At 46.7% G+C, this 17,294-nt stretch overlaps 2 protein-coding genes and 1 pseudogene across 2 annotated transcripts in view; 2 read left to right on the top strand and 1 right to left on the bottom strand.

Moving 5' to 3' along the window:
* MGLL (monoglyceride lipase) overlaps window positions 1-7,887 on the bottom strand; it is a 244,935-nt gene extending 237,048 nt beyond the window's left edge. Inside the window, exon 1 of the mRNA XM_060023168.1 lies at window positions 7,754-7,887. The gene's annotated coding sequence lies outside the window, so the exon portion shown is untranslated. The remainder of the gene's footprint in view (window positions 1-7,753) is intronic.
* Window positions 1-17,294, top strand: part of KBTBD12 (kelch repeat and BTB domain containing 12) — a 44,609-nt gene that overhangs the window by 19,415 nt on the left and 7,900 nt on the right. The window contains exon 4 of the mRNA XM_060023165.1: window positions 10,579-10,776. Within this exon, the coding sequence (XP_059879148.1) occupies window positions 10,579-10,776 (198 nt within the window). The remainder of the gene's footprint in view (window positions 1-10,578; window positions 10,777-17,294) is intronic.
* LOC132431755 (large ribosomal subunit protein eL28 pseudogene) lies at window positions 9,488-9,973 on the top strand (annotated as a pseudogene).

Here is a 17,294-nt window from a genome sequence, read left to right as displayed (position 1 = left end):
AAACTTCAGCTCTCATACTATTAGTTACACTTTTGAATATATTATGCTTGCTTCTGAAATGACAATGTACATTCGTAAATATACTTGGCGTTTCCATCAAGTGTGGGTTTTTTTTTTTTTTAATTTTATTTATTTATTTTTGGCTGTGTTGGGTCTTCGTTTTTGGACGTGGGCTTTCTCTAGTTGCGGCGAGCGGGGGCCACTCTTCATCGCGGTGCGCGGGCCTCTCACTGTTGTGGTCTCTCTTGTTGCGGAGCACAGGCTCCAGACGCGCAGGCTCAGTAGTTGTGGCTCACGGGCCTAGTTGCTCCGCGGCATGTGGGATCTTCCTAGACCAGGGCTCGAACCCGTGTCCCCTGCATTGGCAGGCAGATTCTCAACCACTGTACCACCAGGGAAGCCCAAGTGTGGGTTTTTTTAAAAAACCTTTTTTTTTTTAATTTCATTTAATTTTATTTTTTAAAAAATAAATCTATGGGCTTCTCTGGTGGCGCAGCGGTCGAGAGTCCGCCTGCCGATGCAGGGGACACGGGTTCGTGCCCCGGTCCGGGAAGATCCCACGTGACGCGGAGCGGCGGGGCCCGTGAGCCATGGCCGCTGAGCCTGCGCGTCTGGAGCCTGTGCTCCGCAACGGGAGAGGCCACAACAGTGAGAGGCCCGCGTACCGCAAAAATAAATAAATAAATAAATAAATAATAAAAATTTATTTATTTTTGGCTGCATTGGGTCTTTGTTTCTGCGCGCAGGCTTTCTCTAGTTGCGGTGAGCGGGGGCTACTCTTCGTTGCGGTGCGTAGGCTTCTCATTGTGGTGGCTTCTCTTGTTGCAGAGCACAGGCTCTAGGCACGCGGGCTTCAGTAGTTGTGGCTCACGGGCTCTAGAGCACAGGCTCGGTAGTAGTGGTACACGGGTTTAGTCGCTCCACGGCATGTAGGATCCTCCCGGACCAGGGATCGAACCTGTATCCCCTGCATTGGCAGGCGGATTCTTAACCACTGTGCCACCAGGGAAGCCCCCCCATCAATTGTTTTAAAAAAGTCAAATTGTATTCAGAAGTTGCTTTAGTTTGACAGGTCAGGCGAAGTCAAATATAGAAAGTGAGCACCGGAATCTATTTGTGGAAACATTTAGACCTTTCTCAGGCTGGCCCCAGCCGGCCTCTGCAGCCACATCCCTCCCAGCCCCAGCCTTGGGCTCTGAGGGTCATTCCTGAACAAGCCTCCCTTCTGCACTTTGTTTACGCTCTTCCCTCTGCTTTTCAGCCTCTGCCTCTGGACAACGCATCCTTCAGGGTCTGGCAGAAACGCCATCTCCTCGAGGTGGTTTGTGTGAATTAGTGGCACTGTTCTTGGCAAGGCTGCTCTGCCTCTGCCCGTGGCCCTCCCCATGCTCCTGGGACCATCGAGGGGCAGACACCCTGCCTCCCTCTTGTCTGTGTCTCTTCTGACAGCTGCCAGGCCTGCTCCATGTGATGGATGCTTACAAACGTCAGGTGACTGAATTGACCTTTCTATCCTGCTCTTCCATCAGGGCAAAAGCCTCAAAAATCATCAGAGTTACAGGCCTTGTGGAGAATTTTTTAAAGCAGGGAGTTTTCACTTCCCTGTCCGAGGAGCCAGCTAATAGCAAGTCTCCCCACGCGGCTACGGGTGTTGTTTTCTCCATCGGACAGCACTCTGCCCCCGCGCACCACGAGGGGGGTTACACAGAGGGTTCCAGTTACTGCAGTAAATGCGTGTCAGAGATCAGTCTAGAGGTGAATTATGCTGTGAGATACAAGGACCAAGTTTCATCATGGTTAAGGTTTTTCCTTTTTCTTTCTTTTGATAAATTTCTGGAGACTTCCCTGGTGGCGCAGTGGTGAAGATTCTGCGCTCCCAATGCAGGAGGCCCAGGTTGGATCCCTGGTCAGGGAACTAGATCCCACATGCTGCACCTAAGAGTTCACATGCCACAGCTAAGGAGCCCGCCGGCCGCAACTATTACTCTGTGCAACCAAATAAATAAATAAATATTAAAAAATAAATACATAAAATTCCAAACAGTTTTTTAATAAATATAAGTTTGCCTCAGATCACCCAGGCTGTTCATTAAAATGGCAGATTCCTGGCCCTCACCCTTGGCCAATTCTGGGCTAGTGGGTCTGAAGTGGGACCTGGGGATCTGAGCTGTGGGAAGCGTCAGGCGATTCTGGTGGGAATGCCCACAGGACTGCACGTTGAGAAACACTGATACTGTGAGGAAAGGAAGAGGTGACGTCATGTTAATGGAGGTTTTATACGCTCAAAATATTGACTAAGCCTGTGTATGGAACATAATCGGGCCCTGAGCTGGCTTTTAGGAGAGACCCAGAGATGAATGAGGGAAGGTGTCTTCCCTTGGACAGCATGTGTGTTCCAGGAAGCTAGGTCAGGCCATTGGTCAGAGCATCCTGCACTCACAGGTCATCAGAGCAGGCTGTTGGGTACATTCTGAACTCATTCCAAGAGCGTTCTGGGCTTAGAGACATACTTCTTAAGCTCAGGTTGAACAAGGAAAGAAATGTACTTTTTCAACGGCCAAAGAAGTTCTCCAGGGAATGCCAGTGTCTGTTTATTCTGAGAAAAGACTTGGATTTGAACTGCACCAAATGACTCACCATGTTTTTGATGTCAGTGTCCATGAAATGTATCTGCAGTTCATCCTATGAAGGAGCTTCACCTTGATTATCTGGCACCCTCAGTGGGGAACCCAGAACTAAGTACTCTCAGAGGCCAAAGTTTGCCTATGGCTCTCAAATCACAACTTAGCTTTAGTCATTTTCATCACTGACATCCTACAAATTCACAAAGAGTGGACAGTTCCACATTTCATTGTGACAATTAGTGAGAAATTGCACTCTATTCGATCAATGTATAATTACAATGCTGTATTATAATGGTTTCATATTTGTCTTTGATTTCTCAGTAGACTGTGTCTTATGGAAGAAAAAACACCTTAAACTTGTTATTCTCTAACACGTAGTACGGATATGAAGTGGATAGCCAAAGTATGCTTACAGATTGCTTAAAACTAACTAGAAGTTTAAAGTGTTTTTGATGCTGAAATGAGAGAATGTTCGGAAGCTTCTACAGTGTGAAAACCCCTGATGGACAGAGATAATAATGTTACTGAGAATAGATGAGAAATGTCTTAGGAGGATGTTGTCCAGGCCTCTGACTTGTTGTTTATGTTTGCAGAAAAGCTTAAGAGAACACAGCCAAAGCCCTGTGCTACTACATGTTTTATGCTTTGCTTTTATGAAAAGAGGTAAATTGCTAAAAGCCACACCGATAGCAAGAATTTTGTTCAACAGGGCTTCCCTGGTGGCGCAGTGGTTGGGAGTCCGCCTGCTGATGCAGGGGACACGGGTTCGTGCCCCGGTCCGGGAGGATCCCACATGCCGCAGAGCGGCTGGGCCCGTGAGCCATGGCCGCTGAGCCTGCGCATCCGGAGTCTGTGATCCGCGGCGGGAGAGGCCACAACAGTGAGAGGCCCGTGTACCGCAAAAAAAAAAAAAAAAAAAAAATTTTGTTCAACAAAGCAAATCTTAGGTATGTCTTCATGTAGCCTAGTGTATAGAACCATCTATGTCCATAGCATATTGTGAAAACAGATTGTATTGTTACTTCTGAATCCTTAAGAAAATGTTAAATCTGAAATCGTCAATTCACTACGGCGGGGAATAACGTAATATATGTTTTAAAACAGTATGAAGACTTGAAATGGAAAAACTTTGATGTTTTGAAGAAGATATCAATTATTTTAAAATCCTGTCATTTTGAGTAAAATGTATTATCTTCAACTACTTTATCCATTTATACATGTGATCATTTTTTTTAATTACTCCCTTCCTTTACCTGTTCTTGGGTAAATATAGAAATGAGCACAAATTATCACTTTCTGTAAATCATTTTATTTACACAAAAGATAAACATATCAAAGACTTATTAAGATCTTCTTTTTTTTTTTTTGGCCGTGCCATGCAGCTTGTGGGATCTTAGTTCCCCGACCCGGGATCAAACCTGGGCCCCGGTAGTGAAAGCACCAGAGTCCTAACCACTGGACCGCCAGGGAAGTCTCAAGACCTTTTTTCTATAGTAGTTATTCAGCACATACTGTCAAGCCTCCTTTAGAAGAAACTCAGGGAACAGAATGATGCATACTTCGCCTTCATACTTTACATCTTGTGTGTCTACATTTCCAAGGTGTGGAATATATTTGATTAATGGTTCTTTGCAGGGTCACTTGAGAGAAGTACTAGTATAAACTTGGCCTGTGTCCTGTTAGGTTATGTCCAGCCCAAGTTAAGGGAGGTTAGTGATGGTTCAGGCGGGCAGACCTGGGGGGAAAATGAGCCCAACAACAGACAGCAACAATTTCTCTCCATATCTGGACTGAGAGTCCTATATCCTTAAGAAGGTAATATTTATTATCTGACAGGAAGTGAGTTTTCAGCTGTTTGGACTCAGCGCTTGACACATTCTGGAAAGCTAGTCATCACTTTTTGTTTTGACAAAGAGCATAAGAAGAAAAAAAAAGTACCCGGGATGCAGGTGAGAAGCTGGTCCATTCACGCGCTCAGTTATTTTTTCTTGACTGTCTGCCCCGGCTGAAAAGCATGGGGCATACAGATGTGAATTAGACATTCTTCTGCCCTCCAGTGACTTACAGCCTAATCAAATAGGGAAACGCGCACAGAGATAAGTAAGAGCAGCACTATTTATAGGAATCTTGATCTCTGTTCAGAGGGCAGCAGAGGCTCGAGGAGGGAATGGCCGCTTGCAGAGATACGAAGGCTTTCCTAGGGGTGGCTACTGAGCTGAGCCTTGAAAGAGGAGTTTGTCACGTTGGGGAGGAGAGGCCAGTCCAGGCAGAGACCAGCCTAAGCGAAGTCCTGGAGATGAATAACCTCACTGCTTGGGGAACTGCAGGCAGCTGGGAGAGCCTGGAGCACAGGGTGCTGGGGATGCAGGGCGGGGGGCGATGGGAGGGGAAGGAAGGTGAGCACGGCACAGTGCGGTGTCCGGTCGTCCAAGCTCTGTACACCTACGGGGGAGGGACAGGCCTGAGATGTCTGAGGGGTCCTGTCGGCAGAACTGGGTGACGAGCAGGCGTGGGGACAGTGACATTAGTCTGAACTTGTGGCATCTGCACTCGGGCTCCCAACCACGACCCCGGGCTCTCCCTCCCCCACTGTGGGCTCAGCTTTTGGACCTGCAGGACAGGCTGGGGAAGTGGGATTGGCAAGAAAGAAGGGAAAGATGAGCCCAGGATTGGAAAGAACTGACGGGCGAGGCGCGTTGAAATCCGAGGCCCAGGGCTGGGCCGGACGGAAGCCCAGGGGTCATCCGGAATCAGCCACAGATGGGACAGTGATTCTGTAATTGCAGCTTATTTGGCACCCAAGGCTCAGTGCCAGAACTTTCTGGTCAACTGTCTACATTTCCTCTTGGAAATGATAAGATATTTCAAGCACTTGAGTTTCCCTCCAAAACCAAGCAAATCCAGGCTCTAGCCAGTGCAACTTGGTCTGCCCTTTCAGCTCTTTTATTTGATTTTCCTGGTCGTCTGTTTTGAGGAGCGAACAGAATGCAGATGGACGTTTTCTTAGCAAGAAAAGGCTGGCGAAGGGCAGGGAGGGGTTAGTGGGTGAAAAGGGTGTGCGCACACGAGAGAGCACCACCACCCGTGTCCTGTGAGCCCAACACACTTAGACAGGCCTATGGCGTGACCCGGAAGTTTGTAAAAGGCAGATGAGCCTACTTTCCACCCTGTCCCGAAGGGCTTTTTTTCTGAAAATACCCAAGAGAGCCCTAAGAAGGGACAAGAAGCTAGATCATGTCTTCTAGCACTTTAGGCTCCAAATCTGGAGCTCCGAAATGAGTGAAGAAGAAAACCAGAGAGCAGACAACCAGGGTGAGAAGGACATTGTCGCGAGCATTATATTAGCGTGACTGTCTCCTATGCTGCCACCTGACAGCTCCTACCCGTCTCGAATGTTTGACCAGTGCACTACTCTGATCCATCGTGTCAGCGAAACTTTCTCCCCACCTGAAGGCTCAGCTTATTTCTCAGCCCTTCAGCCTCTGACTTGCTCTATCCAACCTCAAAGTAAACATTTAAGAGAGCTTCGCCCCTACAGCCATCAATCATAGATGCAGCGGACAATTAAACTGAGATCACGCAAACCTAAGACCAGAGGCTTCAGTGAGCCCTGCTTCACTTACACAATGTTCTGGAACACGAGAGAGGAAGAATGACCATCACACGGAGTGCATGGGAAGAACTAAAAAGAAATTCCCATCATAGTACTTGGGAATAGTTTACAGCGCATGTCCATCCTCCTCACCCTCCTCCACCTTTACATAGTTACCTACAAGTTAACCTTTGCAATTTGAAATTGCAATTATTATCCGAAACTTACAGATGAGAAAACTGAGACTTAGAGAAATTATACTGACCAGTCGTCCAGCTATAAGTGGTGACACAGGCATATGAACCATGCTCTGTTTCCGAAAGCCCACATGCTTTTTCCCTGGCCCACGGGAGCCTTCAACAGTGAATATATTATTAAAGCTTGTTGAGCCGTGCAAGCAACTTTGGGAGCTGGTGAGAACTGCTCCAGACTCACCCTCCCCTTTGGGGTGCAGCCTGCCACCTGAAGGCAGGACTGCAGGCAGAAGGACGTCAGGAACCAGCCCCGCTGTGTTCAAGGCCCCATGGACAGCAAGTCCTAGAGGATGTCAGGGAAGGACCACGCCCCCGCCCTCTGCCAGTGCCCGGCCAGGCTTGGTGTGGGGAGACGGTTCCTCCCACGCCCTGCAGAGGGAAAGATTCTATGACCACCAAACACAAAGAGAGCAGGTCTTCATCTTGGTAGAAATAAAAGAGGAGAGAGAGGCATCTTCTTCTATAATCCACACCCCCTGACCCCACCAAAAAAACCTAAAGTATGTATTTTGCACTGGAGGTCCACTGGGGTATGACTTGCAAAGATAACTTCTATTTGCCTGTTTTTGAATAAAGGAAAGTCAGGCGCAGAGGTACTGATGGCATGTAAATTAAAGATATGAAGTATCTCATTGAAATTCTAAAGATGTGCTGATCCTACCCCAGGATCAAAAGAGTTCTCTTGTCGTGCTGGTGCTGACTTATTAATAAAGACCATGCTTTTATTTGATTATTTATCTAATCAGCATTCACTTTCAGTTTAAGCTCATTAAGTCGCTGGTAACAGAGTGGTGCTGAGAGTGTACTTGGTGGAAGAATTACATCCAAGTGAGACAGAGAGTGTATTCAGGGGCGGGCGGTCAGAAACAAAGGCAGAGCCTGCAAGCCCGTGTCACCCGAGTGGAGCCTGTGAACTGTCTGACAACCAAACAGAAAGGGTACCTGTGTAGAAGTTTAGTTTTGTAGCGTAAAGGCTGAACGTTATAATTAAATACACTTAGTAAAAGGGAAACGGAAATGACAAGCACTCTAATTATTTCAACAACCGAGAGAATAATACCCATTCTTTATATGCTTTATGCTGGGGAAGCTTTCTTAACGGGCTTTTGTGTGAACTTCTGATTACGCCCAGGTTGCTGGCTGCTGGGTGTGCCCAGACTGGCTCTGAGCGACTTGCATCTCATCTGTTTGCCCCCACTGACTGGTCTTCTAAAGTGCTCGTAATATAAACCAGCCGAATAGTATCTCTTACGGAGCAGGTAGCCAAATCATCTTGTTCTTACCTGATGGGTGGTTGCCATGGTCAGCTGCTAAAGATAAATCCTCTTCTTTAAGCCCATCCTGCCCCACAGATAGGAAATTCCACTTTTTGTTGGACTAAGAAGCCTCCAGCTGCCCCAGCGCCACACTGGAAGAGGGCCTGTGAACAACAGAGTGTGCAGTTAACTGAGGCCAGCGTGTCCCCTCCTTGGAAACGCTGCTGCTCAGACTTGGCACGGTAACGGGCTAAATTATTTATCCAGGCGGAAAAGGGAAAGCAGCTAAGAGCTTCCTGAGTTTATAGCCTTGATCCCTGGGTTCGTACTGAGACAGGAAACAGGCCAGGCTCCATAGGCAAAGAGAACAAAAAGGTTCCCTCTGAAGTCCTCTTATGTCTGCGTGAGTCCCAACCAGGGTGAAAATAAGCTGTTCCCATCAATCTTCTCGGATTCACTGAGTACCATGTGTCAGGCACTGTGAGATATAAGACAGGTGAAAAGTGGTCTTTGCCCTCAGTGAGCCTGTAACATATCCACTAGGCCAGAGGAAGCTGAGGAAAAGTTAACTTTCTGGTTCATTCATTCCAGACCCGCACATGTCAGGCACTGTGCTAGGTCCTGGGGTGCAGTACTGAAGGAAGATAGGAAACCATGTGATGATGCACGGAAGGACCATCCGACCAGCATGACGATGGGAAAGGGAATTAAATAACACAAAAGAGGAAATGCCACGAGGTGTCATGTGATTAATCTCTAAGTGACACATTGAGTAAAGGCCATGTGATGAGAGCAGTCTCGGTTCTGGTCTTGGTGTTGCTATAAACAACAGAGCCAAGCCCTCACCCACACCCCACTGCACTGACCCTTCCAGGACCCTCCAGGGTAGCCTGAGGCCAGCACTCTCCCAACTTTGATTGGTCGTGTTGACCAGGTCACCAGATTGGGTCTACATGGAATGAGGTCACCGAAGAGAGGACTGTCTCTCCTTCCAGGGGATTCACCTCCATCCCAGGAGCCACGCTTCAGATCAGGAAATATAGCCCTGACATTTAAGACCTTTCATTGTGGTACAAAAAAGGTCACCTACAAACTTGTGCTTCTTATTACAGCGGATTGGAAATTCTTATGCCATTACTTTCCCATGAAGCATTGTACTTAAAGTCACAACTATGTAAATGATATTTCTGCTACTTGCTACAGTCTCTGGACTTCTGAGTGTAATGTGTATCTCTTTTAAGGTACTTGTCATGATGTCGCTATCTGTTTATTTGTGTATATGGCCCTTTGCACCACATTAATTTCTTTTCTTTTCAAAGTTTTTTTGGATGTGGACCATTTTTCAAGTCTTTATTGAATTTGTTATAATATTGATTCTGTTTTATGCCTTGATGTTTTGGCCACGAGGCATACGGGATCCTAGCTCCCCGACCAAGGATCGAACCCTCACCCTCTGCACGGGAAGGCGGAGCCCCAATCACTGGACCGCCAGGGAAGGGCCCACCCCATTAATTTCTTAATAACGGCAAGAAACATACCTCGCTCATCTTTCTCAGCTCCTCATCATGAGCATGCTGCCTTGCGAGTAACAGGTAATCAGGGAATATCTACCGAATGAACTGTGTCACTCAAAAATGGAAGACGCATCATGCATTTGTGTTTGGGGCTTCCCTCTGACCCCCAAGCCTGAAATTTACCAAAGATTGGCCCTGCTCTAATGGGGAAAAATTCCTGCCACTTAAGTAAAGAAGAAGGCCGTATCCGGCCGCCGCCACGAGAGGAGCTGCCGCCATGTCCGCGCATCTGCAATGGATGGTCATGCGGAACTGCTCCAGCTTCTTGATCAAGAGGAATAAGCAGACGTACAGCACCGAACCCAATAACCTGAAGGCCCGCAACTCCTTTCGCTACAACGGGCTCATTCACCGCAAGACTGTGGGCGTGGAGCCGGCGGCGGACGGCAAAAGGGTCGTGGTGGTCATGAAGCGGAGATCCGGCCAGCGAAAGCCAGCCACTTCTTACGTGCGGACCACCATCAACAAGAACGCCCGGGCCACCCTCAGTAGCAGCCGGCACATGATCCAAAAGAACAAGTATCGCCCGGATTTGCGTATAGCTGCCATCCGCAGAGCCAGCGCCATCCTGAGCAGCCAGAAGCCTGTGACAGTGAAGAGGCAGCGGACCCGCCCCACCAAGAGCTCCTGAGCAATCTGTCCCCTTCCCCAATGCAATAAAGCTGTCAGCTGACTTGCCACAAAAAAAAAAAAAAAAAGCGGGAGAAGGAATTCCCTGGTTGTCCAGTGGTTAGGACTCTGCGCTTCCACTGCAGGGGGCCCGAGTTCGACCCCTGGTCGGGGAACTAAGAACCCGCATGCCGTGCGGAGCAGCCAAAAATAAAAAATAAAATAAACAAGAAGGGAAGGAGAGACAGGCTGGCAATGATGGGAATGGAAAGGATGTTTGCCTCTCTAGCCAGGTCTGTGGAATTATAACGAACAGGAAGGCAGATGTCAGAACCGGGTCACCCTCACATTCAAACCGGAAATTCTTCCTCTAAAGGGAGGGTCATTGTGTGAGCCAGTGTTGGATGTTGTAGGTTATAAAGCCTGTGGTGGAATCAGCCTCATGCGTGAGCACAAACAGATAGAATACTATGGATAAAACGAGATTAGCCTTGGCTAAGGAGTCCACAGTAGACATTAGCATTGCTTACAAATTATCTCAGAAGAAGCACCAGGCAACAGAAGCACACCAAGGTCCATGAGCCTGAGATACAGACCCGGCAGAAAGGGGGCACTGCCCATGGGGACATCTCAGCTCTGGTCACCTCCTTTCTGTGTCACCCTCTGCAGGTGGAATCGGCTGCATAGGTCGAGACAAGGGTCAGGTTCGGAAGTGCCTTGACACGGTGGAGATCTACAACCCGGACGGGGACTTCTGGAGGGAGGGCCCACCCATGCCCAGCCCCCTGCTCTCACTTCGCACCAATTCTACCAATGCAGGAGCCGTGGACGGGAAGCTGTACGTCTGCGGGGGCTTCCACGGAGCAGGTACTGGTCGAGTTTTAAATGTTTTGTAACCTCCTTTGATGTCAATTTTCACCTCCCTTAACTGACCCAACGAACAATCCTAAGAGCAGGGGGCACTGGCAAAAGCAGTGACCTTGGGCAACTCACCAACCTCTGACCTTGGGTTTTCACGTCTACAAAGTGGGGCTACTCCCTCCACGGGCTGTCATAAGAATTATGTGAGATCTGGTCTGTAATGTGTCTGGCACACAGCAGACACACAATACACATGAGTTGAACACGACAAGAGGAGAAATGGGGGAGGGAAGGCTAATGCCAGATTGTAGGACTAAAGGAGAGATTTAAAAATATGAAGAGGGACTTCCCTGGTGGGGCAGTGATAAGACTCTGTGCTCCCAATGCAGGGGGCCCGGGTTCGATCCCTGGTCGGGGAACTAGATTCCACATGCTTGCTGCAACTGAGAGTTTGCATGCCGCAACTAAGGAGCCCACATGCTGCAACTAAGGAGCCCGCCTGCCATATCTAAGACCTGGGGTAGCCAAAATAAATAAATATTTTTTAAAAAATAAATAAAAATATGAAGAACGCATGGAAATAGGGGGATGACCAGAAACACGGGGGGTTAGCTCTGCATTTATTGATCTTTACTGAAATCCTGCCCTCGGAAAACTCTCTTACTCCCCACTACTGACACGAGAAATAAATTGCTTGAAAGGCTTTCTAACATAATACCTAATCTACGTGTTTATTACCAAACTCAGCTTCCACATATCTAATTGCCACCATCATTGCAATCTACAGTACGGATTTATAGTTTTTTAAAGTAACAGGGAGATTTTTATTCTTTATTTTTTTTAATATTTGTTTATTTATTTATTTTGGTTGGCTGTGCCGGGTCTTAGTTGTGGCACACCAGATCTTTTAGTCAAGGCATGCGGGCTGTTGGTGGTGGCATGCAGAATCTAGTTCCCCAACCAGGGATTGAACTGGGGCTCCCTGCCCTGGGAGCACGGCGTCTTACCCACTGGACCACCAGGGAAGTCCAGGGAGATTTTTAAATATGCACAAATTTAATAAGTAACTGTCTCCAAAGTTTGATTAGTTGCATCAGTAAGTAAGGCAGAATGCAGCTACAGTAAAAATGATTAACAGTTTAATTCTAACCTTCCTAACAGAAGTACTAGGCCAGGACATAGCCAGGAAAAACATGCCCCAGGAGTACTTACAATTTTGGAAGCATGCCCAATTAAAACAGAGCTGCCCCTGCAGCAAAACCAGGCCTGCTATACACCTCCCTTCATTTTTAAAGCACGTAATTATATGTAAGTTAAAGAATAAAGTTTTCATTAGGAATTAAGAGAGACTTAGGAGGTATATGAACCAAATACAATGAGTGGACCTTATCTGGCTCCTGATTCAAACAAATCTTGTGGAGAAAGATATTTTTCAGGTAATCTGGGAAATCTGAGTGTGGACTGGAGTATTAGATGATATTAAGGAATGGTTAATTTTAGGTCACAATAATAATGGCATTGTAGTTTTATATGAAAGAGGAAGAAAAAGGAAAAACGTTATGAACGATGAGAGACTGTGTAGAAGTTTTTATGGATGAAAATGACATGCTGTCTGGAACTTGTGTTAATCTACTCCAGCAAATATTTTTTAAACAGTGAATGGGGATGGGGGGCAAGAACAGATTTTACAACGTTGGTAAAATGTTGATCATTGTGAAAGCTGGATAATGGCTACAGGAGCTTTATTTACTAGATTTTTTTTTTTTTCTTTCCGCACCACTCGGCTTGTGGGATCTTAGTTCCCTGACCAGGGATCGAACCCCGGGCCCTTGGCAATGAAAGCGTGGAGCCCTAACCACTGGACTGACAGGGAATTCCCTATTTACTGGTTTTTGTATTCTTGAAAGTCCCCATGATAAGAAGCTTCAATTTTCCTTTCTCTATTTGTTCTTCAGAGAACTTTCCAAAACTTTTTTTAACGGTTCTAATATCTTTTATATTACACATCACATGCTTCTGTAAAGGTAGTAACCTGTCACAGTAGCAAGAAACCTGGCAGGGCAAGGAGATCTTTTAAAGACCCCTGTTGCAACCCCGTGAGTGAGGAGGCCTTGGAGGAGACAGGAGAGCGCCCAGGTGCTGGACCACTCGCCGCCCCCCCCCACCCCCCGCCAGGGCCTACTCTCCATCCCCTGGCTGCAGGCTTTCTCTTGACCAGAAGAGAAGGGCAGAGAATACAGAGGGCGGCCTCAGGACCTCCAGAGCAGTGGGGGGTAATTAGTGTCTAAGGATCTAGAAGATAACTCTCTTTTGTCTTGTTTCCTTGTCCTATTTTCCTTTGTATAATACTGAGTTAAAGAATTGATATCCCCAGTTTTTCAAGAATGCCTGAACTCACCCTCTGAGCCCATGTCTTTTCTTGGAACTGTAATGGACTAATAATGCTTCCAGCCAGAGGGAAAGGGATTTACTATGCGAGCTCTCAAAGTCCCTTTTAATTATTTGGTTTTAAGATGGAAAATTGTCCCGGATTAGCTAAGTGAGTTGACAGTGGGGTTTTATGGAAAACAGAACAATTGTATAATAGCGTGCCCATTACAAACTAGAGATCTCAGAGTCAGACCTAAAAACAGGCACTGAATTTTCTCTCCTTGTGTGACACAAACCTACTCATCCCATTTATTTACTCAAAAAAACACAGTCAAGAAAGTACTCTTTTAATCTGTTTAGTTAATTCCATAAAAATGTATTGAAACAAACTGTTTAGAGGCACTTGGGCTACAATCTTGAGATGCTCAACAGTTGACGGGAAAGACAGACACCAAAACACGTAATAAACATAGTAATTGCATATTGGTTAAAATAGATTGAACACCTCTGTTTTCTCCCACGTCCCACGAAAATGACGGTAAATGGAATGAACACAGTCAGACAAAGAAAAGAGGAGAGAGGGCAACAGCAACACAATTTTGGAAGCAGGAAAGCAGATGGATGAATAACTGCTCAGACATGAGACAGTTCAGTGCTAACCTGGCAACAGGAAAAGGAAGCACAAACCACAGAACTCCAGGGAGTCTTGGGGGTGGACAAGTCTGGAAGAGGGAATGAAGGTGACGCTGAAAACACGAGGACAGCGGAAAGACAGGAAGAGCCCAATCTCCTGCCCTTCCCTCGACACTGAGATAAAGCCCCTCCTGCACCCCAGCAAAGACCAAAGCTAAGGATGGGGGTGGGGGAGGCAATCAGTACTAAAAACAGGGAGCGGAAGAGAACAGCTACACACTGAATCTGGAGATCAGCAGCTTTCTTCGTCTTCTGGCTCCCAGACGTGGGCAGCCATAACCTCCAGTCAGGAGACAGGAAGATTCTTCTTTGGGAATCTGACCTGCCCCAAAATAAGGCAAAGCCAAATCACCCCACAGAGAACCTCACGGAAAAGGCTTCCATGGTATCCCTCTCTTAAAGATGAGCAAACAGCTGGGGCTCATCAGACCTTTGAGGAAAGCATGTACAGAAAAGACAGAAATCAAAACATAAAAGAAGAAAAGCAACTGGAGGAAACGGGCTGTGCCAGGAGGAGACGCGTCCTCGGAGGTTAAAAATATGACAGCAGAAATTGTATATACAACAGAAAACTTGGAGTGTAGAGTGGAAGAAACTTCTCAGGAAGCAGAGCAAAAAGTAATTAGATAGAAAATGAGAGAAAGAGAAAGTAAGTCCATGAGGTCCAATGGTTGAATAGGAGTTTCAGTAAAAAAAAAAAAAAAAGAATAGAGAAACTGGAGGGACAAAACATCCATGAAATAAATTAGGAAAATTTCCCAGAACTAAAGTTACCAGTTGAAAGGAAACACCTCATCCCCAGCAGAGTGGAAGAAAACGGACACAGAGTAAAGCACATCCCTGCAATGTCACAGAACGCCGGGGACAAATGAGGATCCTGAAAGCTGCCAGAGAGAAAGGACTCATCTCGTAGAAAGTGTCAGGAATCAGAATAGCACCACACTTAGCAAACGTGACACTGGAAGCTAGAAGAAACTTAAGCTAATGCCTTCAAAAACCCTAGAGGAAAGTTACCTTCTACCTATACTTCCATACTTGCTGAACCTCTAAGTGTGGGAGCACGTTTTCAGACATGCAATGTTCCCAAAATTTATCTCCTGTGCTCCCTTCTGTTAGGTTTTGCTTCCCAACAACGAACACCTAAGCCAAGTACTAGAGGACAGGGGGCCAGGAGACAGGATTAAACACAGTGGAGGGAAGGATACTGAGGGGAGATCCAGGGATGACAGCTTGTACAGTGGCCTGAACAGCCAGTTCAGAAGGCAGCTGGTCAAAGGCTCTGGGGGAGGGGACTTCCAGAAGGGAAAACTGATCAAATCTTAATATTCTGCAAGATTTAGACACTTGGAGAAGAGCAATGAAAACTAACAAAAATAGAACAATTGACTTGAGAGGAAGCAAGCAGTTGTGCAGGAAAGGAGAGTGTGTCACCCGGTCATGTGTGAATAGCACTGATAACAATCACGTCTAACCATGTCAGTGGTAAACATGGAGCCTCAACCCTTCGGGGGAGTGGGGCACACACGGTGGGGATGTGGAAGAAAGCTGAAACCACATTTTCTACAGTGGAAGTCAGGAGTGCATGGCTTCATCTGAGAAATCAAGAAGTTGCAGTAGGGACTTCCCTCATGGTCCAGTGGACGTGGGTTCGATCCCTGATCGGGGAACTAAGATCCTACGGGCCACGGGGCAACTAAGCCCGCGTGCCACAACTACCGAGCTCGAGCGCCTCAACTACAGAGAAGCCCACGTGCCGCAAACTAAAGATTCTGTGTGCCTCAGTGAAGATCCCGTGTGCCACAACTAAGACCCGACACAGCCAAAAAAATAATAATAATAAAAATAAAGAAAATAATTTTTTTTAAGAAAAGAAGTTGCAATAGTATAAAATATGTTATTTATAGATGACAGTGTTCAGTGCCAGAAGAATCAGCCAGGTTGAAAGGCAGAAAATGGGGAGGTGGGTAGGACACAACCATCTTTAAGGCCTGAACCTTGTTGAGCTGTTTGGCTCTTTAAATCGTGCGCGTGTATAACTGATAAAACAAAAGCAAATTTGAGATACATAAATAGAGTACATGTAAGAGAGGAACAATGAGGGGAGTATTAAGGAAAATATTAGCAGGTGAGCCTGCTGGAAGGTAATCCTCTGTGGGTCTCATGCATCTCTGAGCATCTGGGAGCAGAGACACTGCCTGCCTTTGTTCTGGAAGACCCTTTCAAGCGTGTTTGTACAGCAGACAACCTTAGAAAAGAGAGACAGTGTCTCCCTCCACCGCAAGGGCCATTATAAAAGCTTCCGGTTCCTAAGCTTAGGGCTCCCGTCCTACAAGGCAGCCCACTGGTTGTACAGGTGTCGCCTGACACTCTCCATGCTGCCCTGTGGGATTTGCGGCTCAAATAACTGTACTTTTAAAATGCGGACACACTGCCTGCTGCTGTTGCTACGAGCGACCCCGTCCTTCCTCTATGACCAGGAGTTTCGTGTTGTAAAGTCTAAGACTCTTCACAGTTCTTGACAGAACTGTTGAGTTCTTTGACTCAGCAGAGGAAAGTCAGAATCAAAAACTCTGTTCGCCACCCCCAGCACAGAGTGAGGAAGCCAACATTATGTTTCCAAAAGATCAGAGCTCATAACACCAACTCTTCACACACTTACAGAATATAGAAGAGGAGGGAACATTTCCCAACTCTTTCTATGAGGCCGGAATTTCCCTGATAGCAAAACTGGACAAAGACATTCCAGAAAACTACGGGCCAACGTCCCTTATGAATACGGTTGCAAAAATGCTCAGTAAAATACTAGCAAGCTGAATGTAGCAACATACAAAAAGAATTATGCATTCTAACCAAGCAGGCTTTATGCCAGGAATGAAAAGCTGGTTCACCGTACAAAAATTAATCAGTGTAATACACCGTATTAGGCAGACCTGCTCTAAAAAAGGAAAGTTACAGAAAATTCTTCAAATGAAAGGCAACTGGTATCGCTGAGAAACTTGGAACCTCAGGAATCCAGGAAGACAAAGAGAAATAGTGAATACCCGGGTAAATATAATGGACATTTTTCTCCTCTTCAGTTCTTTAGCACATGAATGGCAGTCGACAGGAAAAATTTTTAACACTGTCTGATAGTGTTCTCAGTGTGGGTTAGTGTTACACAGAGAGGGCTGTCTCCCTTGTGGTGACAATTAAACGTAATGGGGTAGGTAGGCAAAGGGACTAGATGGAAGTGAGGGGGGTTTCTGCACCCACTTGAAGTGATGAAGTATCAGCGAAATAGTCTGTTAAAAGTTGCTGTACTCCTGGGCTTCCCTGATGGAGCAGTCATTAAGAATCCGCCTGCCAATGCAGGGGACACGGGTTTCAGCCCTGGTCCAGGAAGATCCCACATGCCGCGGAGCAACTAAGCCCGTGTGCCACAACTACCGAGCCTGCGCTCTAGAGCCCGCAAGCCACACCAA

This window comes from Delphinus delphis, chromosome 10, assembly GCF_949987515.2.
Source record: "Delphinus delphis chromosome 10, mDelDel1.2, whole genome shotgun sequence".
NCBI classification, from domain to species: Eukaryota; Metazoa; Chordata; class Mammalia; order Artiodactyla; family Delphinidae; genus Delphinus; species Delphinus delphis.
The sequence above is the reverse complement of the archived record's forward strand: the minus strand, read 5'-3'. Positions and strand labels throughout refer to the sequence as shown.